This window comes from Cololabis saira, chromosome 12 (genome assembly GCF_033807715.1).
Source record: "Cololabis saira isolate AMF1-May2022 chromosome 12, fColSai1.1, whole genome shotgun sequence".
NCBI lineage: Eukaryota > Metazoa > Chordata > Actinopteri > Beloniformes > Belonidae > Cololabis > Cololabis saira.
Window position 1 is genome coordinate 15658462 of NC_084598.1, and position 23434 is coordinate 15681895.

At 46.2% G+C, this 23434-nt stretch overlaps 2 protein-coding genes across 2 annotated transcripts; both read left to right on the top strand.

The window, feature by feature from the left end:
* Positions 1–16241, top strand: LOC133456952 (uncharacterized). The gene is made up of 17 exons (XM_061735693.1): positions 1–37; positions 2084–2349; positions 5559–6150; positions 6230–6282; positions 7852–7886; positions 7963–8058; positions 8155–8217; positions 8286–8432; positions 8693–8776; positions 9894–10028; positions 10191–10322; positions 11135–11191; positions 11281–11367; positions 11446–11901; positions 11984–12157; positions 13565–13699; positions 14768–16241. The coding sequence occupies exons 2-17, from the start codon at positions 2295–2297 to the stop codon at positions 14984–14986; spliced, it is 2520 nt and encodes an 839-aa protein (XP_061591677.1). The 5' UTR covers positions 1–37; positions 2084–2294; the 3' UTR covers positions 14987–16241.
* A 3116-nt stretch (positions 16242–19357) lies between these two features.
* On the top strand, positions 19358–21688 carry LOC133456953 (tripartite motif-containing protein 16-like). Its single transcript, XM_061735694.1, has one exon. The coding sequence runs from the start codon at positions 19414–19416 to the stop codon at positions 21094–21096; it is 1683 nt and encodes a 560-aa protein (XP_061591678.1). The 5' UTR covers positions 19358–19413; the 3' UTR covers positions 21097–21688.
* The last annotated feature ends 1746 nt before the right edge of the window (positions 21689–23434 follow it).

Consider the following 23434-nt stretch of genomic DNA (forward strand, 5'->3'; position numbering starts at 1 on the left):
GAGCCAGAGCAGCAGCAGCGGAGCGTCTAGCGGAGCGGTGAGAAACAAAAACTGCTTTAATTCAGATCAATGCTCGGATTTAATGCAGCGGGTTCGCAGCGGGGTCCGCGCGGGCACAGGTGGGTACGCACAGCCGGAGAGGAGAGCCTTAGGCCGGCCAGCGAGCCGCGGTCCCCCGCAAGACCGCAGGCAGCTCCGCTGCGGAGACAAACATGTCCACTCCGGCTGTGCGCGTGCATGTACGCCCACGTGCACGCGTCCCAGTCATTACCAGGACCCACTAGTGATGGAGTTGATGCTGGTGGTCTCTGCGGTCCCTCTAACCACCGGTCTGTGTTCACTGACCGGCTGACCACCAGCGGACTACACATCCCAACATGCTTTGCGCTGCCAGGTAGAGTTGCAGATGTTTCTCCAGGAACCTGGGAGCAAATAGTCCATGGGCCAGAGCCCAAAATTTCACTTGTCAGTACCACTCAAGGTGACCAAACTTGCTTATAATTTTTGAAAAGATCCACATCTGTAGATGATATTCTGGTATGATAACCCTTCCTGAGTGGCAGCTGGATCATAGTTATCAGCTCATGAAGTTACCACCCCCTTCAGAAAATTACATTTTAGATGCTGGTGCATATCCTGGTTTAGACTCATGTACAGGATATCTGTCAATGTTTCACAATATTGTCTTTGGTATCATTTTAAAGGGGACCTTTGAAGCATTCATTCAAGCTAAGATGTGATACATTTCCTGAATCCTTATGGTCCTGTGAGTATTCCAGTTTTTGTATTTTGTGTCTCTGTTGTTCCTAGATGACACAGGGATAAAATATAGTATATCATTTAGGCGTAAATTGTGTAAAAATGTGTGTTGTTTATAGTTTAAAGAGCTGCAGTGACCTCCTATGTTGGTCAGAAAGATTCACATCTTAGCTTGAATGAATGCTTAAAATGATACCAAAGACAATATTGTGAGACATTGACAGATATCCTGTACATGAGTCTAAACCAGGATATGGACCAGCATCTAAAATGTAATTTTCTGAACTTCATGAGCTGATAACTATGATCCAGCTGCCACTCAGGAAGGTTTATCATACCAAAATATCATCTACAGACATGGATATTTTCAAAAATTATAAGCAAGTTTCGTCACCTTGAGTGGTGCTGATATCTGGTCTGGTCCATGGACTAAAACCATGAAGCAGAACTGGGACCACCACAGACCCACAGTGAGCCGCAGAGACCAAATCAGCAGCTGGGATTCATGTTTATGGTTTGAATCTGACCCGGCTTAAAGTCCAGAATGTTACTGATTAAGTTCCAAATGCTTTCAGAATCAGACTCACGTTTATTTGGCCAGGTCAGGTCAGACAAGACATTGTATTTGATTCGGTTGTTGTCGCTCACTCTACAGTAAATAGGTAAATAAATAGGTATAGACAAATGACAGCTCTTATTAACATATATACAATTTTTTTTTAAGTGAAAGGTGCAGCAGAATAAAGTAGTTATGATTATTGGAAGGTGCATTGTTACAGCATATGATTGTGTTATTATTGTTATTATTGCACTCTATGAGTTATGAGAGTTCATCAGAGCAACAGCTTGGGGGAAGAATCTGTCTCTGTGTCTGGAGGTTTTAGCGTACAGAGCTCTGTAGCGCCGTCCAGAGGGGAGGAGTTCAACCAGACTGTGTCCTGGGTGTGAGGGGTCTGCAGAGATGCTACCTGCCCGTTTCCTGGTCCTGGATAGATGGGAGGTTAGTCCCAATTATCCTCTCTGCAGTCCTGATTGTCCGTTGCAGTCTGTGCCTGTCTAGTTTGGTGGCCGATCTGAACCAGACAGTGATGGACGTGCAGAGGACAGACTGGATGATGGCAGAGTAGAAGGTGATCAACAGCTGCTTTGGCACAAGTCTGATCGAACTGATGTGTTTCTGATTAAGGTCTGATATAGTTGACATGTTCCACGCTAAATTCCTTTCTGTGGTAATAATAATCTGAACTGGGCCCGGTAAAAGTCTGAATAGTTTCCAGTTCAAATCGGAACCGTCCCATGACACATGTCAGTGTGTGTTTCGCAGGCCCCTTAGATCATCCCACCTGGTGACTGATTGGTGATAGATGGCTCAACAGTTGATCGGGTCTTCAACTGATCAGCAGTTTCTCCAGCACCGCATCACTTCCTGAACTGGACTCATCACCTGACTGACATGGACCCAGGAGCCACCAGCTGCACGACTCACCCTCACTGGCCATGGTAGCAGAGGCCGTGGCGCTGGACCAGATCCTGAGATGGACATGGAACCATTCGACGAGCTGTGTCTGGGGGCGGTGCTTGAGGTGGAGGGTAAGTGTAGCATTGTAAGCTTTCTCATTGCAGCTGCAGTGAAGGTTGTTCTAACAAACACGAGGGTTCCTCAGGGACCCGTTGAGGGACCTTCACAGCACTCAGAACTCCCCCCACTTCACAGTCCCTCACAAACGTCCTATGGACTCGTTGGCGCAGCGGACCCGCAGTCCAGCTTTGATACACAGAAACCCGATTAATTGCAAGGTTTACGTTTCGCAGCTCATTTGTTTCTTAATTTGTGTTTAAAAAAAAAAAACATCGAAATATTTTACAAAACGTTTTTGACTTGAAGTTCCTTGGAACCTCCGTATTTCAGTACCGAGGGTGGTGTTAGAGGAAAGAATCAGCATTAAGCTTGAGATATACTTGCAGTTCAGACCACGTATGCGTACGCATCATGGCCGCCACGCGTATCCTGCGTTCATTTGACGCGTCAACGTTCACGTTCTCAAAAAGACACTGAACGCATATCTGACCTGCAGTTCTGGCTCTGGCCGCGAGTGGCGCTGGTCCTGGTCAGATACCGGTTGGCAACAAGTGACGACGTGGAGGTCGCTGGCGCCGTCTCCTTTCCCGAGATCACAACCAAACCAATGTTATAATCTCCTATATCATCCAATATTGTCATGTTAACTTGTTTGTTGTTCTAATCTGCTACTACCGCTACTACAAAATATTTAATCACTTTTCCAACTGTTGCTCTTCTTACTGCCCCCAATCAGTTACCGCCGGTACGACGCGCTCTCCTCGCGTACTACGCGAGCGACGTTGCGGTTGGTGGTGCACGGAAATGGACGTGAACGGACGCGAACGCAAGCACCAACAGCAAGTATATCCCAGACCTTAGACTCGTGGGAACAGAATATGGATGTGTTGGAATCTCATGGGCCGGCGAGAGCTCACTGGATCCTGCTGGAACCGCAACACTCTCCAGGACACGGGCCCCCGTCTCGGGTGGACCCATTCCAGGGTGTCCTGTCCTTCACAAAGAAAAGCGATGTCTCCATGAGGATCCCACCAGCTTCTCCGAGTCACTACCGCGCTGGACACGTCGTGGTGCCTATCTCCTCTAGCCCAAGTTGAATTGAACCCGACCCCCCTTAAATCGGCTGGGGTGGTGTAGGGCATCATTCTTCCAAACGGCGTTCATCCATCGCTTGAGACCAATTGACCCAGCTGCTGGTTACATAGAACTATTCTACACAGGGTCCACGCCCACCCCAGTGGCCCTTCTGCTTGGCGTTTTCTAGCTGTCACGGCTGCTTTAACGGTTTTACCGGGACCGTCCGTTTTCAGGACAAGTTCTCTCCAGAACTAGAACTTTTCCTGGGGTATGATGATTTCTTAACCTTGCGTTCAGCCTTGTTACCTGCTTAACGTTTGAGAATAGGTTGAGGTTGTGACCTCAGGTCCCAGAGGAACTCCAGCAGAGTCAATTCAATTTTATTTATATAGCGTCTATTACAACTGAAGTTGTCTCTAGGCGCTTTTCAGAGACCCAGAACATGACCCCCGAGCAATTATTACATAAACATAAACAGTGGCAAGAAAAACGCCCCTTTAGGAGGGAAGAAACCTGGATCAGGACCTGGATCATAAGGGGGGGGGGGGGCTCCTGCCGGAGACCAGCTGGACAGAGCAGGAAAAGAGGAAACAGAGAGAGAGAATGAAGAACAGAGAAAGGAGAGACACAGACAATGGCTAACTGGTGCACTATGGGGACAACTATATACAGTAAACAGATGTAGACAGCAGACCCTGAGTTGATCAGAGGGGGGGACTGCAGGGCAGCATGGAGCTCCTGAAGCTCTGGCCTGCAAACATGCACAGAAGAGAAAAGGAGGGGGCAGACCAGCACAACAAACTATAAGAACAATGGACAACAATGATGGTTATGAAATACTTATAATTAATAACTGAGAAAAGAAAGAGAAGGAGGGGGCCCCTCTAAGTGGATCACATTGGAGTCCCCCTGCAGCGTAGGCCTATAGCAGCATAACTACAACAAAGCTATGTAAGACTAAAGCCTGAGTTATGGTTCTGGATCAAACCAACACCGTCCCTACGCCGTCACCGTGACGCCGTCGTGAACCCTTCGGACTTCTCCGTCACTCCATTTCGTCGCGGTGCAGTACTCCCCGCGACCTCTAGTTAGCGATCTTTTCCTGAATGGTTTATCCGACTTTTTCCGGTCACAGTAAATCAAAGAGATAAGGACAACTATTGTGCAAAAAACCAAAACAAAAAAAATCTCACATACACGAAAAGAGCGGTGAAAGTTCACGACTGCTTCAAACCGGAAACCGGAAATGCGTTGCTACCAAGCAAACCAATCACAGCCCTCTCGTCTGCGTTTGGTCTGCGTTGCCTCGACGCGTAGTTACAATTTTCGGGCAGTGATGGTGTCAGTGACGGCGTGTGGTCTGCGTCGACGCGTACCACACGCTGTAGGCACGGCGTCGTTTTGACGCAGAACCATAACTCAGCCTTAACTGTTTTAGTCTTGTCCTGCAGCTATGGCTACTGGTCCTAACACACTAGACTGTAGGCTTTACTAAACACTAACTAGAGCTTTACTGAACAGAAAGGTTTTAAGCTTGGTTTTAAAGGTGGAGGTGGTGTCAGCCTCCTTAACCCAAACTGGAGGTTGGTTCCATGGTAATGGTTCCTGATAGTAGAAGAGCCGTCCTCCAGATCTACATTTCTGGAGTCCCACAGGAACTCTCCATTGATTCTATTGGCTGCGAAGATTCCGTCAAGGTGTCAATCATCCAGCTCCATCATCGTTCCTAAGACATGTCCACAGCTTAGCAGCTGCTCCACACTAGAACATCCTGAAGAGCTCACTGATACAAACCCCAAACTGTTCTATTCAAAACAAAACAAAGCATGAAAGTGAGTAACTCGGCTGCGTGGCGTTGGGGACGGTAGAGTGTTTTACATGAATCCAGACTGACATGGGCTCTACAGGTGGAGGGTTGGTCATATTTCTGCTGTGTGTATCTTCATCTGCTCGTTTAATTTGACACTTCTGTTGAAATCTCATGTGTGTTAACTTTTTTTGGACCCCAGAATTATTCTAATAGACATCAAAGCTCTTTTTATTAGAGTAATGTAATGTCGTTTGGGGGCGGCGGTTAAACCACATCAGAGTTCTGGTTCTGTTCTTATCATTCCTGATGACCCAGAATTTGTTTGTCTGGCAGATGAAACGGGGTGCCCTGATGTTGAGCAGCTCCGTCCATCCCGTAAACGTTGCAAAGAAAAGAAGAAAGGAAAAAGAAAAAGAAAGGATGTTGTGGTTACCATGGAGACCAGGACCTTGGAGGCGAAGAAAAGCGATGAGAGGGAGGCTGAGGACGAGCGATGGAGGCAACAGTTCCCAGACATCAAGAAGTGCAGGATTGTCATCGTTCGTCCTCGACCCAAAGAGCTGAAGATGTGGGGGGTGAAAATGAGGAGGCGTCGCCACAGGCCCCGGTTGCACGACCCGGGGCCGGACTGGGACTGGATGCACCCGCTTGAGCAGCAGGACTGCAGTGTAACAAAGAGGTTTGTGAAGAAGGTGGAAGTCCAACTTCAGCCGGATCACACCCCCGACGACGGGCCGGGGAGACCCCGGAGCAGGCTGAGCCTCAAACACTGCTCCGATATCTCCTTTGACTCCACCCACTACCTCCCACAAAGTAACGACGAGGACAACTACAGCGAAGACAGTAGAAAGATAGATCACAGTTACTGCATCTTCACCCAAAAACCAAACACAAATGACAGCAACAGCCAATCACAAGATGCCAGGTAAGAGGGCGGAGCCAGAAGAAATGAACTCTCCTCCGATGGTGAGCCGACCTCAGAGGCTGTTTCTCTTTGTTCACAGGCTGTTGTCCTGCTGTGGACGTCAAGATGGAGACTGCTGCTGCGAGAATGCAGGTAACACACACCTGTCCACCCATCCGTCTACTCATGTGCAGTTTAAACCAGGGGTCTTGTGCATGTTTTACAAGTTTCCCTGTTTCAACACAAAGGTCGTCTATTACTGATCCAGTCACTTGTATCAGAGTTGAAACAGAGAAATAATCTGGACAGTTTCATGAATGTGAACCGTAACCATGGAGACCAAAACTGTTTTAGAACCAGAACATTTCAACATCAACGCTGCGTCCGAAATTGCATACTTCCACCCTAATGAGTATGCGAAATGAGTATGCGAGATTTTTTAGTGCGTCCGAAACATTAGTACGTACTCAATAGTATGCTCTATCCATACTCATTCTGGAGAAATTTATTAGTATGGATTGATGGACACTAGCTAAGCAGAAACTTCCCACAATGCAATGCAGCAGTGTTTTGTTTCTAAGTGATACGTATATGTCATAAGTATAATATTAAGTATAATAATATTATTATATAATATTGATATTATAATATTCGTATATAATAATATTATATAATGTCATCTTGTTTTGGCCAGGATAAATGAGAAATAGCGGAGCGGAGCTGCTACTGCTGCTGTGACACGTCACTTCCTATGGCAGGAAGTGACGTGTGCGCTCTTAATAGTACGTCCGAATTAATGCACACTACTGATATTTACTCAAAAGTGTGCCGAACTTAAGTATACTTCTTAGTATATACTTTTTAGACGCACCGCAAGTCTCTGACACGACCAGTAGGATTCGTTCACCTGAGGTCACCTGAAGTCATATAAGGTCGTCTGAGGTCACCTGGGGTCAGACTCAAGCCACGTTTACACATAGCCGGGTATTTACAAAAACGGATATTTCCCCCTCTACGTTTTGAAAAATACCATCATTTACATGAACCTGCATAAATACGCTGTTAAGGTGCTATGAGCAGCCAAACCTACAGATGGCAGTGTAACGAGAAGCATAAAGTCATGCTAGCCAATCGGAATCCTGGAAAAAAAAGTCAACAAATGACACGAGTAACTTCCAGTTACTTCCAAGACGTAACGAGAGTCTTTCGTTTGGAGTGACAGAGAAGTGGAGTTACTTTTAAGTGTGACTTTAGAATATAATATAAAACAGGTAAAATACAAGAAAATATTGACGGTGGCCAAACAAATTGTAAACACAGGTCGCACACATGACGCTGGTGACTTTTCTGTCACATAATGTGACGTTCTGAAGCCTAAATGTCAGTTTCTCTCCGTTTACAAGCAAACGTGAAAACTGAGTTTTTGCAAATCTCCACTTTGGCCGGAGTTTTCAGAAATGATCATTTTTGGTGACTTTAAGCTTCGTTTTCGTGTAAACGAATGGCCAAAACGCATGAAAACACAACCATTTTTGCTACTTGTAAAGCCTGAATTATGGTTCTGCGTCAACCCCCGCGTGTCTGCAGGGGTTTGCTCCGTCCATCCTTCCGTCTGTCTGCACGAACACGTTTCCTGACGCTCTGAAGAGGAAAACACATTAACTATTCTTTTTGAACGACAGAACGCTCCGTGCTCATGATTCTGTTTGTCTGTGATTCCAGAAAAGAAGAATCAGCCCACCATGGTGTTTAACAAGGTAACATCACCTGTGTTGCTGCGTGTGTGCGGATGCTGTTGGGTGTGTTCACTCTGTGGTGTCTCCTACTGCTCAGGTTGGGGGTCATCGGTGGCTGTTGAGGAGGAGGAAAATCAAAATCAAAGAAGAAGAGGAAGAGGAAGAGGAAGAAGAAGAGGAAGAGGAGGAAATGGTGATGACTGATGAAGGTGTCTGTGATCATCTGACACGCCTCATACGGTAACCAATAATCATGTGATCTGTCGCCGGCTTGTCATTGGTCCTCCAGATGAAGTCGAGGAAGAAGAAGGAGGCCTTGTCACCCAAAATGAACAAAGAGGTCAGTGCTCAGGTGAGACTCGGGGATCAGCAGGTGGGCGGCGTTGTCCCGCCGACAGCTGACAGACTTCCTCTCTGTAGAAGCTGAAGCGTCGGACGGGCTGCGGCTCCTGCGCCGGATGCCTCCGGAAGGACTGCGGGACGTGTGTCAACTGCCTGGACATGAAGAAGTTCGGCGGTCCGTGCACCAAGAGGCAGAAGTGTATTTTGAGACGGTGTCTGGTCGTGGTAAGTCTGACTCCCACACTTCTTTTTTTCCTCAGAGTCCAGAGGAACCAGTGACAGACAGGTGTTCTCCAGGAGCTGCTCATGTTTCTGCTGTTTCATTATTATTTATTAAAAGTCTGAGAACATTTTATCTTCCTGTCTTCACTGTGTCCTCGTCTGGGCTCGTGCATCTGAGAGTTCCTCAGGTGGAGGCAGGACGGTTGAGTCTGTCGCCACCTGCTGCCCATCAGAGGAACTGCAGATGTCTGTTTCCTCCTCAGTTCCCCAGGAAATACACGAAGCCTCCTCCCTGGATGACCCCAGAGAAATGGAAGGAGGAAAGTGAGGATTCAGAGGAGAAGGAGGTTGGTGATGTTCTGCTCCTCTTCCCTTTTTTAACAGAGGCAGGGAAAAATCTGCAGGGCAGGGGCCCCTAGGACCCGGGTTGAATACCACTGATCTAAGACATGCAGGGATGCAGAGGACTCTTCCACTTGCTGTCTGCGGTCAGGTGGTAATGGCTCGCGCGACTGTTTAGCGGCGTGGCGGTGGACCAGTTTTGATATACAGTACAGTAATCCCTCGCTATAACGCGGTTCACCTTTCACGTCTCGCTGCTTCACAGATTCGCATTGTGCATCGTGTTCTGCATCCTGATTGGCTAAACAGTCTCCCCGCTTCTTCACTTCCTGTGTCAATAACGTTGGTTGCTTAACAACAATGCTGAGAACGGCCAATGAGCTTCAGCAGCAGCTCAAGAACGGAACCCTTTGATGAATCGTTCATTACATTTCTCCGATATAATCGATGGTGGCATGTCGGTTTATAAGAATCTTTTTGCCCAGAAGAAAAAAGAGCGACAACAACGACACATAACTATGTTCTTCTCTCGAAAAAACACACCTGCACCGCAGGCTTTAGAAAAAAAAGACGCTACAGAGCGAGTCAGGATGCAGCGGCTCAGTCAGAAGAGCAGTGAAATATGTGCAAGTCAAAATTTGGCCTACTGTACTTATTGTATTTTTCATTTTTATCCTGTTCAAACCCAATTACTTGGGACGTAGTGGGGCGGGGCTGATCTCCGCAATTTGAAGCTTTGTATAATAATTGTAAAAAAAAATAAAGGTTGCTACTTCGCGGATTTCACCTATCACGGATATTTTTGGGACGTAACCCCCGCGAAAAACGAGGGATTACTGTAATATTTATCAGGGGGCCCAAGTGGAAATACCTGACGGACATGAGGTGGGCAGGCCCACCGCGACTTCCAGGTGACATCCCATCACAGGTTCCAGACACCTTTAAAGCACTAGTTAAGTGGATTATTTGGTAAAGAGGGCTGCATGTGTTATTCTGGTTCTGTTCTATGCCATGTGGTTCTATATAATTCTCAAAAAAGTCCAATAACTCACAAACCTGCTGAGATGTCTAAGAGGTGTGAACTTCACTGCTTTCCTCTTCTTCTCGTCTGTATTCCTTTAGCATTCTTTACCTCGGAGCGCTTGTCTCTGGGAAGGAGAGGGAGGGGGGAACATCTGGCCACGGCAACGGGCGAAGCTGAAAAAAAAGAGATGGAACGGAAAAGAGGAGGAAAACGAGCAAATAGAACACTCACAGGTGAGCCGTCCCCCATCTCAGTCCAGACCAGCCGTCTCAGCCTCGGTCCTCCGCTGTCTTGCAACGTGCAGGTTCTCGAGGACCAGGGCTGGGAGCCACTGCAGTCTGGATCAGTGGTTCCCAGCCCTGGTCAAACTAATACTCTGTGTTTTTGTTGAGCAGTGGAAGAAGATGATGTGGGAGAGACGGAGAGAAAAGGAGAAGAGGAAAAGAAAGTCAAAGAAGAGTGAGGACTGGCCTCAGATAAAGACGGAGGAGGAGGAAGAGCACATAGGGAAGACGTGGCCCCCACAGGTAGGTCCAGGTGGCACTCCAACACGTTACCACCTAAACCAGGGCCGGAGAACCCTGGTCCTCGAGGACCCGGGTTCCCCACCCCTGACCTAAACTAACCTGAACGACAACATTTCCAGTTTAACCAGCAGCACCAACGTCCAGACAGGATCAGCAGGGGCCTCATGTACAAAGATTTCCTACTGAAACATGGCTTACGCTTAAATCCAGAAAACGTCCTACGCACAAAAAAATCCAGATGTATGAAACTGTGCGTAGGCATGAATCCAAGCACATTTCCTTTGTACATCCCAATCAACGTGGAATTGAGCGTTCCACGTTGAAATTAATAATAATAATAATAATAATAAACTTTATTTGTATAGCACCTTTCATACATAAAATGCAGCGCAAGGTGCTTCACATAAAAAGAAATTTAAGGCATAAAACATAACATAGAAATAGAGGGCATAAAACAAAAATCAAAGCAGCAAAGTGGAAGCAAAAACAATAGCAGTAAGGCAGCATAGTGAGGACATAACCAACACATAACCCACAGGTCTGGATCCAGACCCTCGTAGTCGGTTAAGAAAAATCGCACGTCTGATTCTGGACTGGAATGCTGACGCCTGCATTAGCAGTCTGGGGTGGATACGTTGACGCTGCCGGACCAGTTAAGCCTCACTTGTGTCTTACAGGTGATTCTCTATGCTACTGATGCTGTGATGAAGACAACTCTGAGTGAATTAAATGATCCAGTTTTTGTCTAAATACGCTGCAAGTCTGCAGGAAGTCGATGTGATGGAAACTTATCTGTGCTGGTGTATTTTCAGCTCCTGTTGGATGGAGGAGGCGGAGCCTCAGGGCTACTAAACGGGACACATGTCCAGGTAAAACCAAGCTTTTCGAAGAGAAACCTCTGAACGTCCAGCGAACGCTCAGAAAAAGATCTGAAACTCACTGACTTGATCTGTTGTAGTTGAACGTGACTCTGGACAGCAGCCACCTGTCTCCCAGCCTCATCTCTGACTCCGTCCTCCCCTGTCTGCCTGTACCCCCGCCTCAGGTAAACCAGACCCTGCTTCACTGCTTTTCTGTCAGGAAAAAAAACCTTATCTGACCTGCGTTTGTGGTTTGTGTCCAGGACGGTCCGGTCTTCCATATTTGCAACGGCCTCACCTTCCTTCCTCCCCCTCCCCCTCCTCCTCCTCCTCCTCTTCCTCTTCCTCTTCCTCCTCCTGGTGAACAAACACAGCCGAAAGAGGAGGAGGAGGCTGTGGAGATCGAGCTGTACGGGAGGAACGGAGCAGCTGCAGATGTAATGCCGGAGCTGACGGAGCTGACGGAGCTGACGGAGGTGGACGAGGAACACGAGGAAGACGAGGAAGACGAGGAGGCGGGAGCATGCAGCAAAGGAGTGTCTGACAAAGGAAAGTTCTTCCAAGTGGAGGTGGAGCTGCCAGCCTCCAACTCTGACGAGGAAACGCTGACGGCACCTTCCCCGATGCCTTCAGACTTCACTGAAGTCAGCACAGCCAATGTGACGGATAATGTCACAGCATCTGACTCCACCTACAAACCAGCAGAGTTTAATTCATTGGTCAGTCAAGCTGTTAGTCATGATTTGTGATTAAAGCTGCAGGAAGTCAGAATTCAAATCAGCGTCTGCTCCCCTCTTTCAGAGCTTGGGGTCATTCAGCTTGTTTGGAGCCGAGGCCAGTGAAGATGCTGAAGCTGAGCAGGGCTTGCAGCGCCTGCTGCGCCTGCTGCGGGCGCTGAGGAGGACGGTGCTGCCGGCTCATTGGGTGCCGGTTCTGGCTGATGGACCGGTGCTGCAGCTCCTGCAGTGCTCCAGGGTATGAAGCGTTCACTTCCTTGTTTTTTATAATAAAATTAAACTGAAGTTGGAATTGTTCCAAACATTCCTTTTCGTATTTTCAATCTTTTACAAAGAAATTTGATCTTTGAGTTTTTGAGTGGCTTACAGTGTTGCTCACGCCGCTGAAATTCAGCGGTAGCCAATGGAGCGACGCTAACACTGGAGAGACGTGGTCTCTCCTGCCGATTCCTGTCAGCACTCGTGCTGCTGCATTTCGGATCTGCTGGAGCCTATTCAGCAAATTATTTGGACATCCTGCTAATAACACATTACAGTAATCTAGTCTAGAAGATACAAACGCATGAACTAGTTTTTCTGCATCACTCTGCAAGAGGATTTTCCTAATCTTTGCAATATTACGGAGATGGAAAAATACTATTTTACAAACCTGATTAATATATGGTTTAAACGACAAATCCTGATCGAAAACACCAAGGTACTTTTGGTGTGGTTACACACCGAGACAATATTCATTTTAGTGAACGCATCCAAAAGGACAATTTAAAAAATACAACATCAACACACCCATCAAACCACACACAACACTTTGCCAGATACTGGTTCATCCGAAGAAAGAAAAAAAAAAAAAAATGCACCCAGAAAACAAATGCACCATTTCCGAAATACCATGCCATTCATGCAATAAAACATACATCGGGGAGACAGGGAAGAGTTTTATTACAAGGAAGAAGGAACATAAAAGGGAATGCGAGAAGGAGACAACAACAAGAGCAACAAAAGAAAAGGCACAACAGTAACACTACAAGTCAGCCATCACTGCAAAAGGGAAAACCACATCATGGACTGGGAAAAGGCCAGAGTCCTCCGCACCGAAGAAAACAAACACCAGCGCTGGATCAGGGAGGCCATAGATACCAGGAGGGGGAGCCTGAGGACCATCAACAGGGACGGGGAGCCTACATGCTCTCTCCCATCCTCGAGGGGGGAACGGGCAGCAGAGGGCGATACTCACCTGTCAAAATCGGACAGGTGAGTCCCGCCTCCTTTTAACATCAGCTGTTAAATGGCGGGACACACAAAAACACACACACACACACACACACACACACACACACACACACACACACACACACACACACACCATCTTGTGACTAATGAAAGCGCCGAAACATGTCAGGTATTTAAAAAACCTAAATATTCTTGTCTGACAAAAATGATTAGCAAATTAAATTGTTTCCAGACAGTTTAAATCAGGGTTCTTGAAGTCCAGTCCTCGAAAGCCGCTGTCCTGCATGTTCTAGGTCAGGGGTGGGGAACCACGGTCCGAAGTTAACCACATGCTAACCAACACTGGGATTAACCCTTCATGTTCTCGCTCAAAGCTTTGACTCATGAAGCAATGTTGTCTTTTGTTGTGTCTCAGCTGTCCTCCATGTCCGACACCATCGTCCACATCCTCCCCGACGGCTCCTTCTACATTAGCGTCCAGAACCACACGCTGCTGAAGACGCACAGAGTCTACAAGGAGCACACGGACCAGATCACACACCTGAGCCAGGTACTGAGTGATGTCACAGCTTTTGGTGTCAGTAAAGGTGGGTTCCCATCAGCAGGGTTCCACGGTAAAATTGGCAGCAGAACCGACCCCCTCGGGTCTCCCCGACCACTGTTACCTTTTAAATTAAATTAACAAACCATTATAACTTTTAAATCAACGTCAAATATAGAATATCTATAAAATGAAGAACTTCAGGAATTAAACCTTCAATTCATTTCATTAATATTTAGAGACCTGAACACATCAGAGCCCTAAATGGCCATCAGAACGTCTTTAATCTGATATAAAAATGATCAGTCAAACTCGTGGAGTTTGGTGTTTCCGAAAACTGGAATGCTGCTCCACATGTTCAGTTAACTTACTGATAAGCTCCGTCCCCTCGGTTACTGTTGCTAACAGCCGATCTATCAGCCTTGTTAAGTTTTACAGTTTTCACTATCCGTGTGGAAACCTTGTCCAAGGATGGTTTAGACAAATCATGTTATATAAAGCGATCAGCTAATTTCTGATATGATTGATTGACAGTTGGCTCAGCCAATGGCGATCATCATGCCGTACTCACGGAAGCACTCAAGAGTTTGTATCAACCTGGCGTCGGCCACTCCAAACTCAGACCACCTTCCTGCCCTTTGACTGGAGAGGTGACCGTTGATGGTGTTAGTTCATCTTTCTGGACCAGAGGATGCTGCTTTTCTTTCTCTCATCCATCCAGACGGTTTGGGTTTGTTTTTAGGGCTCATTCAGTCAATGGCCTCCCTCTGGTGCTTGATGGCTGCCCCACAGTTGGTGGTTGAGTTCCAGACATAGTTTAGATACAGACGTGGTTCAGATCCAGATGTGGTTAAGATTCAGACGTTGCTGAGTTCCAGACATAGTTTAGACCCAGTCGTGGTTCAGATCCAGATGTGATTCACATCAGAGATCAGATCTAAACCTACTTCGAACCCTGCTCATGGAAACCTATCTTCAGTTTGTCAGTGTAAGAAGGTGATTACCATGGTGATGATCCCCTGTGTGAGAATGCTAACTGTGTGTGTGTGTGTGTGTGTGTGTGTGTGTGTGTGTTAGTTGGTGTCTCTGCTCCTCCATCTTGAGCATCTGAGCGTCTGCAGCGGCTCCAAGGTTCGATGCCGGGTAAGGTCACCGCGCTGCCACCTGCTGGTGGCCCTGCCCTGGTACACCTGTCTGCCCTGCCTTCTGGAGGAGGAGGAGGAAGAAGGGGAAGAGGAAGAAGAAGGGGAGGAGGAGGAGGATGTAGATGTAGCCACAGAAAATGGAGCATCATGATGGAGGAAGTTCATGTTGACTTCAGGACAGAAGCTTGTTGAATTCACTGGATACGTTATTTTTTTAAAGCTCAGTTTTGATAAGCTTCATAAAGATTAGCGACGGGAGCAGAACCACTGGATGAAAGTTTGTCTCCATCCACGGGCCGGACCTGCTGCTGACGGACCTGCTGCTGATCTCCTGCTGCTAAAAATGCTGTGCTGATCTTTGGGGACGACCCAGCAAGTCTCATATGTCTTTGTCTTATGCATAGACTGTAAAAAACTACTGTCTAAAGACGTTGCCCATGCAGCTCCCAGGTCCACTGGGCCTCCTTTCAACACTGGCAGAACTGTTTTCATTGTTAGGTGGTGACGTCAGAAATTCTTGGACAGATTTCAGTTACATGAAACATTAGATATCAATATAGGTTAGCATCAGCCAAGCTAGCCATGCTGAAATACAGTGAGGTTTAACCAGACAGCATCCAGTCCTGCTCGTTCTCCCCACAAGCCCAGGTAGGGTGGAGTCAGTTCCTACCAGTAGTGCAGTAAGGGAAATAAGCAGGAAAGGTGGGTGACGTCGCAGAAGGTTTTGTCCAGTTCTTCTACAGCACATGTGTTGGACTCCAGTCCTCGAGGACCCCAGTTTGACACCCCTGGTCTACAGTCTGTGATATGCTGACCTCATGTGGTCTGACCCGGTAATTCAGAAAAAAAAAAGAGGGCAGAAAATCTGTTTTACAGAAGAAAACATAGCTTTTCTATTTTGTCTTCAAAGTGAGTGTACTACACATCAGAGGTCACCGTAGGTGTTAAAACACTCGTCTTCGTCAGAAAAGTGCCTCCTTCATCACCTCCATCACCTCTTTCACTCGGACAGGTGAAGCCACACCCACGTCTGTTAAAGCTGGAAGCGGTGGGACATGTTTATTTTTTTACCTCATCGATAGGTTTTACAGCAGCAGGACTGTGAGTAACGGATTCTCCATCCAGATGTTTCTACCTCAGCGTGTTCGTCACGTGCAGCTCTGAACTCCTCATCACTGCCTCCCGTCTTCCACTGCGTACAGTCCAGTCCTGGTGTCGCTTGATTCCCGCGTCGGGTCCGTAGAGGCAGGGAAAGCCAAGCCTTGACGTGCCGACAGTCAGAAACTGGGGGCGGACGGTGATGAAGAGTTTTCTTCATGGTTCCTGTGAAATCTTTGATTTTATGATGAAGACTTTCTGGATATTTGTAGTTTATAGTTTTGATACTTTTATAAAGAGTTTTTTAAGAAGCAGTTGGTGTCATCTCTTCATTGCGTTTCTCATGTCAGCCGTCTGTTGTTGGGTCAGAACATCCCTGATCTGCTGTTAGGTACCTATTGCCCCACCTGGCACCCCAGGAGGAATAATAATGGAGGTAAATCTAAACTGAATAACTAACTCAAACTATCTACATAACAAACAAAGGCAAGTTTTACCGAACCAACATCAAAGTGGCTACCCAAACATCTTAATGAATGGAGGGAGGTGCTTCTTCCCTTTCTTGAAAAACAACAGAACTGGTAATAGTGACTCAGATTTAACTCATCTGGCAACAAATTCCAAAAAATAACAAATAACCCAAATCTTAGCAGATGCAACTAATAAACCACTCAAAAAAGATACAATAAAACAAGAACTATACCAACTACCCCTGAAATTATGATCAACAATCAAACCCAAACCAACCCAAACCGTAACAAGACCAGACCCCTCAGAGTTTTATAAGCACTTTTGGAGCATTATTGGGACGGATCTTCGTGAGGTTCTGTTGGATGGCTATCGGACAGGATCTCTTCCCATTTCCTGTCAACGGGCAGTTTTACCTTTGCTGCCAAAAAAATGGGACCTGGAGCCTCATGTAGAAAGAGTGCAGCGCACAAAAAACCTGCACGTGCACCACTTTCTACGCTCACGGTTGGATGTTCAAAAAGTAATTTGAACGTGGAAAGTTGGTCCTTCACGCACACATCAAGTCTGGCGTACGCACATTTCTGAGGGTTCGTCCATTGGCAACACTCACTGGGGATGCAGTGAAGTCCAGTATATTAGGACACGTAACGTCAACAATAAATTCACGACCATGTGAAGGACAGGACAGTCCCCACATCACCAGGTAAGTTACACATGAGTGGAGCTGCAACAATCTCACAATCAACCATTAAACTGTATCCCCTAGGAACTGCTTTGGGGGGGGGGGTTCTGTGGGGGGAGTGCAGGGTGCCACAAACCCTTATACGGACTGCCCGGCAGCCCCAGTACATCTTGTGAGGAGAGTATCATGTACCTCAGCATCTACAGGAGCCAGAAGAGGTGGCAATGTAACGGCCCGGCAGAGAACCCAAATGCAACACACAGAACACACAGTGGTAGCTTGTCTGGTTCACGTTATTTACCACAACAGAGGCGAAAAGCAGGCAGGAATACAGGACCAGGAGCAGACAATAATCAGGAGTCAGCTGAGGTGGCTTGGGCATCTGTATCGGATGCCTCCTGGACGCCTCCCTAGGGAGGTGTTCCAGGCATGTCCCACCGGGAGGAGACCCCGGGGAAGACCCAGGACGCGCTGGAGAGACTATGTCTCTCGGCTGGCCTGGAAACGCCTTGGACTCCCCTCGGAGGAGCTGGAGGAAGTGTGTGGGGTGAAGGAAGTCTGGGCATCCCTGCTGAGGCTGCTGCCCCCGCGACCCGGGAACAGATAAGCGGCGGACGATGGATGAATGGATGGATGGATGTTTTTAATATTTTTATTAGGGGGTAAGGCACAGTAGAACAGGAAAAAAAAGATATACAGTCTACCTCCTAGGATGTTTTTCTTTTTTTGATTTAAGAACAGAACATTAGACAATTCAATAAAAATAATGATAAATAAATAACTGAAAATTATTTTAAGTAATATTTAAGTATTAAAGCTACACGGTATAAATTGAAAAATAGATGACTAAAAAGGGGAAAAAAACAAAGGAAAAGTAAATAAATAGATAAAAAGGAGGAAGAAAGAGAGAAAAGAGAGAAAAGAGGGAGGGGGGGTCCGTCAATCAGGAGGCAGGGACTGGAGAGAGTGGAAGAATATAAGAAAGGGAAGCCACTTATTATAAAATTTGTTACAGCTACCCTTCAGTGAATATCTAATCTTTTCCAGCTTCAGAAAAAACATGGTATCGTTGAGCCACTGAGTACTAGAGGAGCCTTAGTCGACTTCCAGTGGAGAAGAAGGTGGCGTCTCGCCAATAAGGAAGTAAAAGCTAAAATGTCTAGTTGAGTTGAAGTAAACTTGCTATGGTCCTCTGGGAGCCCAAATATGGCAACATGGGGGAGACCTTTATAATCACTGAAAGTATTTTTGACATGGAGTCAAAATAATTCAACCAAAAGCGAGAAAGTAGTGGGCAAGAGTAGAACATTTGGGTTAAATTGCAGGATGAGGCACAACATTTGTCGCATTTGTCAGTGATACTGGGATAGATTTGTGAAAGTCGAGCTTTAGAAAAGTGGACTCTAAACAGTACTTTAAACTGTAGGCTATAAGTGTAAGATGAGCGCAGGATGAACTTGTGTACATTTTTTTAGCAGTTGCAAGGTTGAGACAAGAACACCCATGTTCACCTGTGAGACGGGCCGGGCCAGAACCTGCCGGACCCGGCCAAGCCTGATTGTGTTCTGATCCATTGTCGGTCTGCGAGGCTAAAGCTGCATAGCGGAGCATCAGCAGTCCTGGTTTCATCTCAGCCGGTACTCGTCATTCCATCATTTCAGTTTTGATACTTCTAAAGAGGATGTTTGGACAGATTTAATCAGAATTAATTTAAAGTAACAGTAATCAACATCATGGATTAGCATAAACTAAGTCAGCAAAGCTAAAATAGCTAAATGTGATGAACATTTAGGTGGGCGTGTTCCAGCTAATTTCCAGGTGTATTTCACCCATTTACAACATGGCGCCATTTGGTACAACTGTGTTTCCCAATCCTGGTCCTGGACTATCCCCCGTCCTGCATGTTTAAGATCAGCGGTAGCCAATCGTGGTCCTGGAGTATCCCTAGGGATCTAAAACATGCTGGATAGTGGTACCAGGGTTGTCCACCCGTGTTCACGGCCTGGTTTCTGAAGAGGTCATTACGCACAATCTCACTGGAGGCCCAACAATATTCTTTTCAAGGCTCTAATTGTATCATTGTTGAAAAACTGGTGTTAAAATGATGTGGTAATATGGAACTGATAGTAGCTTTTAAACAGGAACGTTTTCTGTTCTGAAAGAGTTAAAGGATTTTTATCTTAGACAACTTCTCCTCATGGACTCTGAGCCTCATAAAACAGCAGCTCGTCTCTGGACACGTTTCCTTGTTCCCTCCCCTGCAGATCTGCAGACTAGTTTCAGTGTTGAGGACGTTAAAACTTCAGTCTCAGTTTTCGAGAGGTGAAATGGCACAAAAAGGAGATCAGCTGGACCAAGATACCTTTTCTTGTTCGATCTGTTTGGAGGTTTTAAAGGATCCGGTGACTATTCCCTGTGGACACAGTTACTGTATGAACTGTATTAAAAGCTACTGGGATGGAAAAGAGCAGAAGGAAATTACCAGCTGTCCTCAGTGTAGAGAGACGTTCACAGAGAGACCTGTGCTGGTGAAAAGCACCATGTTAGCTGATTTAATCGAGCAGCTGAAGAAGACTGGACTCCAAGCTGCTCCTGCTGATCACTGCTATGCTGGACCTGAAGATGTGGCCTGTGATTTCTGCTCTGGAAGAAAACTGAAAGCCGTCAAGTCCTGTTTAGTCTGTCTGGCCTCTTACTGCGAGCAACACCTTCAACCTCATCATGATGTGGCTCCATTAAAGAAACACAAGCTGGTGGATCCCTCTAGGAACTTGCAGAACAACATCTGCCCCCGTCATGGTGAGGTGATGAAGATGTTCTGTCGTACTGATCAGAAGTGTATCTGTTATCTCTGCCCTGTGGAGGAACATAAAGGCCACGACACAGTCTCAGCTGCAGCAGAAAGGACTGAGAGGCAGAGAGAGATGGAGGTGAGTCGACAACAAATCCAGCAGGAGATCCAGGACAGAGAGAAAGATGTGAAGCGGCTTCAGCAGGAGGTGGAGGCCATCAATCAGTATGCTGATAAAACAGTGGAGGACAGTGAGGAGATCTTCACTGAGCTGATCTCTCTCCTCCAGAAAAGAAGCTCTGATGTGAAGCAGCAGATCAGATCCCAGCAGGAAACTGAAGTGAGGAGAGTCAGAGAGCTGGAGGAGAAGCTGCAGCAGGAGATCACTGACCTGAAGAGGAGAGACGCTGAGATGAAGCAGCTCACTGACAACGAGGACAACAACCAGTTTCTCCACAACTACTCGTCACTGTCACCACTCAGTGAGTCCACACACTCCTCCAGCATCAGCATCCGTCCTCTCAGCTACTTTGAGGATGTGACAGCAGCCGTGTCAGAGGTCAGAGGTCAACTACAGGACATCCTGAGAGACACGTGGACAAACATTTCTCAGACCATCACTGACATGGATGTTTCACTGTCAGATTCACAACCAAAACCAAAGAGCAGAGCTGGATTCTTGAAATATTCATGTGAAATCACTCTGGATCCAAACACAGTAAACAGACAGCTGTTACTGTCAGAGGAGAACAGAAAGGTGACTTTTATGGAGCAACTTCAGTCTTATTCTAGTCATTCAGACAGATTCACTAAACATCCTCAGGTCCTGAGTAGAGAGAGTCTGACTGGACGTCAATATTGGGAGGTGGAGAAGAAAGCAGATGCAGTTGGTGTAGCAGTTTCATACAAGAATATCATCAGATCAGGGGGGTGGGAGGAAAGTGGTTTTGGAGGAAATGACAAATCTTGGTCACTACATTGTTACTCAGACAGTTGTGAATTTTGGTACAACAACATCAGAACCTCTATCTCAGGTCCTCAGAGCTCCAGAATAGGAGTTTACCTGGATCACAGAGCAGGTGTTCTGTCCTTCTACAGCGTCTCTGAAACCATGACCCTCCTCCACAGAGTCCAGACCACCTTCACTCAGCCGCTCTACGCTGGAGTTGGGATCAAACCCCGTCCTGGAGCCTCAGCTGAGTTCTGTAAACTCAAATAGACTTAATTCCTCTCCACATTTTTATATCAGATTTTTATTGATTTTTCTTTTCTTCTCAGAGATGAACGTCTCAAACTCTGATGGATGTAGGGACGTTTTTGTTCTATAAGTTGATGTTTTGTTGTTATTTCCTCTTTTGGAGGTGGAAGTTGTTCTTTTGTAGTTTCACCTGGGAAATATTAATAATATTTACATCTTCTTTTTCAGTATAAAATCAGAAATAAGCCTGTGTTGTAATTGTTGTTAACTATTAGTTTTGGTTGTGTTTCTATGTTGTATTTCTCTTTTCTTCCACTTCATGAACTCCAACTCCAGACCTTCTTCATCTCTGATATCATGTCTGCATTCACAATCGTTTCGATTAGCAAACCAAATGTTCTTGTTTTCTAATGATAAAAATATTTTTTAGACTCGAACACAAAGTAAATGATTTCAGAAATGTTACTGACCTGCAGCAACACAGCAAACAGTTCAGTAAAGCCTCTAGTTGGTGTAAACTGGTGTGTTGGGGCTGGTAGTCATAGCTGCAGCTGCAGGACCAGACTAGATCTGCAGATCAGATGTTGTTGATGTTTAATAATCTGAATATTTAGTAAGAAATAAAACTTCTGATGTTCTAACAAAGTGTTTTCTTCAGTCTTCATTCCAGGATTCGACTCAGATCTGAGGGATAAAAAAAAAAAAATCTACTATTCAAGTAAAACTGACGGGAGTTTTCCTCCTGAAACATCCCAAAGTACAGAGTTCATTTTCACAACAGATCATATTTCTGGATTTCAATGTGTCTTTACTGATTTCACTGCTCTTGTTCTGGCCAGACTTCCCTCAGAAAAGAGGCTTTAAATCTCCACAATCCTCTTTTACTGTTAAATAAAGAGGAAATAAGTGGATTAAAACAGTAAACAGTTGAATCTCAGTTAAATGGACCCGTCTTGGGTGCAGGAGCCACTGCAGGAACATGTTCTCCTTGGAAGATGCTGCTGGACGGTACCAGATGGTGGTGCAGCGGTTCAGCTTCACTCTGCAGGATGGAGGTCTGGGAATGTGGCTCAGGAAAAACCTCCCAAGATGTCTCACTTTACCGTCAGCATGTTAACAACTGAGTGCACATTGTGACACTAGATGTAGTAAATGTTTGACTTTTAATAGGCCGTGAAGCCTGAGAGCAAGGGTCAAGTAGACTTTGAGGTTCAATGTGCAGGTGAACAGAAGCAGCAATAAAAATGAATCATGATGGAGACAGAAGCTCATCTGGACCTCTGGGGATGTAAAGTCAGCTCGGGTCGTCACTCCCGTGTTCCCAGGTTTCTAGAACTTCCCCAGACCAGGATCACACTGGTGTCTACACTGATGTTTAGAAGACTTGTTTCAGTTAAAATGATAATAATAATCCTATTAAAGGGAAAGTTTCGTTTTATACAACCTGGACCTTATTTCTGGCATTTTTTATGGTCGTATACTCACCCAGAAAAGTTTGGTGTCATTTGGAGTCCTTCGGAAGATATTAGGAGTTTTGTGCGAGCCGCTTCTCCATATAATGGTAGCGAATGGGGGCACAGCGGGACACAGACGATGCAGCGTCTAAATAACACATTATTGCCGCGGAACTCGTTCATTTCTTTTATGAATCACTAGATCTGCTTCTGCGCGTCTTCCAGGACCTGTTGTCTACATCCGGGGCTGTGTGTGTAACAAATAAATCAGTTTGTAAACAAGACCTCTGACCTGCATGACGTCATCTCTGTGCGCGCATCCCGGACAGGTACAGCTAGACTTTGCTAACGTGACTGCTAGTAAGTACACCATGCCTCGCTGGTGCATATTTCAGACATGTTTCAAAAAACTAACAGTAAACTAACAGTAGCGAACTCCAGCTGTACACAGAGCTGTGTCCGGGATGCGCGCACAGAGATGACGTCATGCAGGTCAGAAGTCTTGTTTACAAACTGATTTCCTTGTTACACACACAGCCCCGGATGTAGACAACAGGTCCTGGAAGATGCCCAGAAGCAGATCTAGTTCAGGGGAACATATCAGCCTGTGGTAAAGTGGAAGTGACTGCTGGGTTCAGGAAACGCTGGTTTATCACAAGCTGCAGACTGCTGAGCTTCACTTCATAACACTTCACATTTCATCATTTATAATATTTATGTTTTACTTCTTTTAGTGTTTCTGCTGGTGGAGTAACTTTCTGTCCTGAACATTTTATCCTGGTTCACGTCTGCAACCTCAGGACCTGGAAACAGTGAAGATCAGGAGTCTCGGGAGTGACGTCACACCGCCCCCTACAGGAAGATGGTTACATGACATGTAGGGAGGTTTTTAAAGAGGAAAGAAG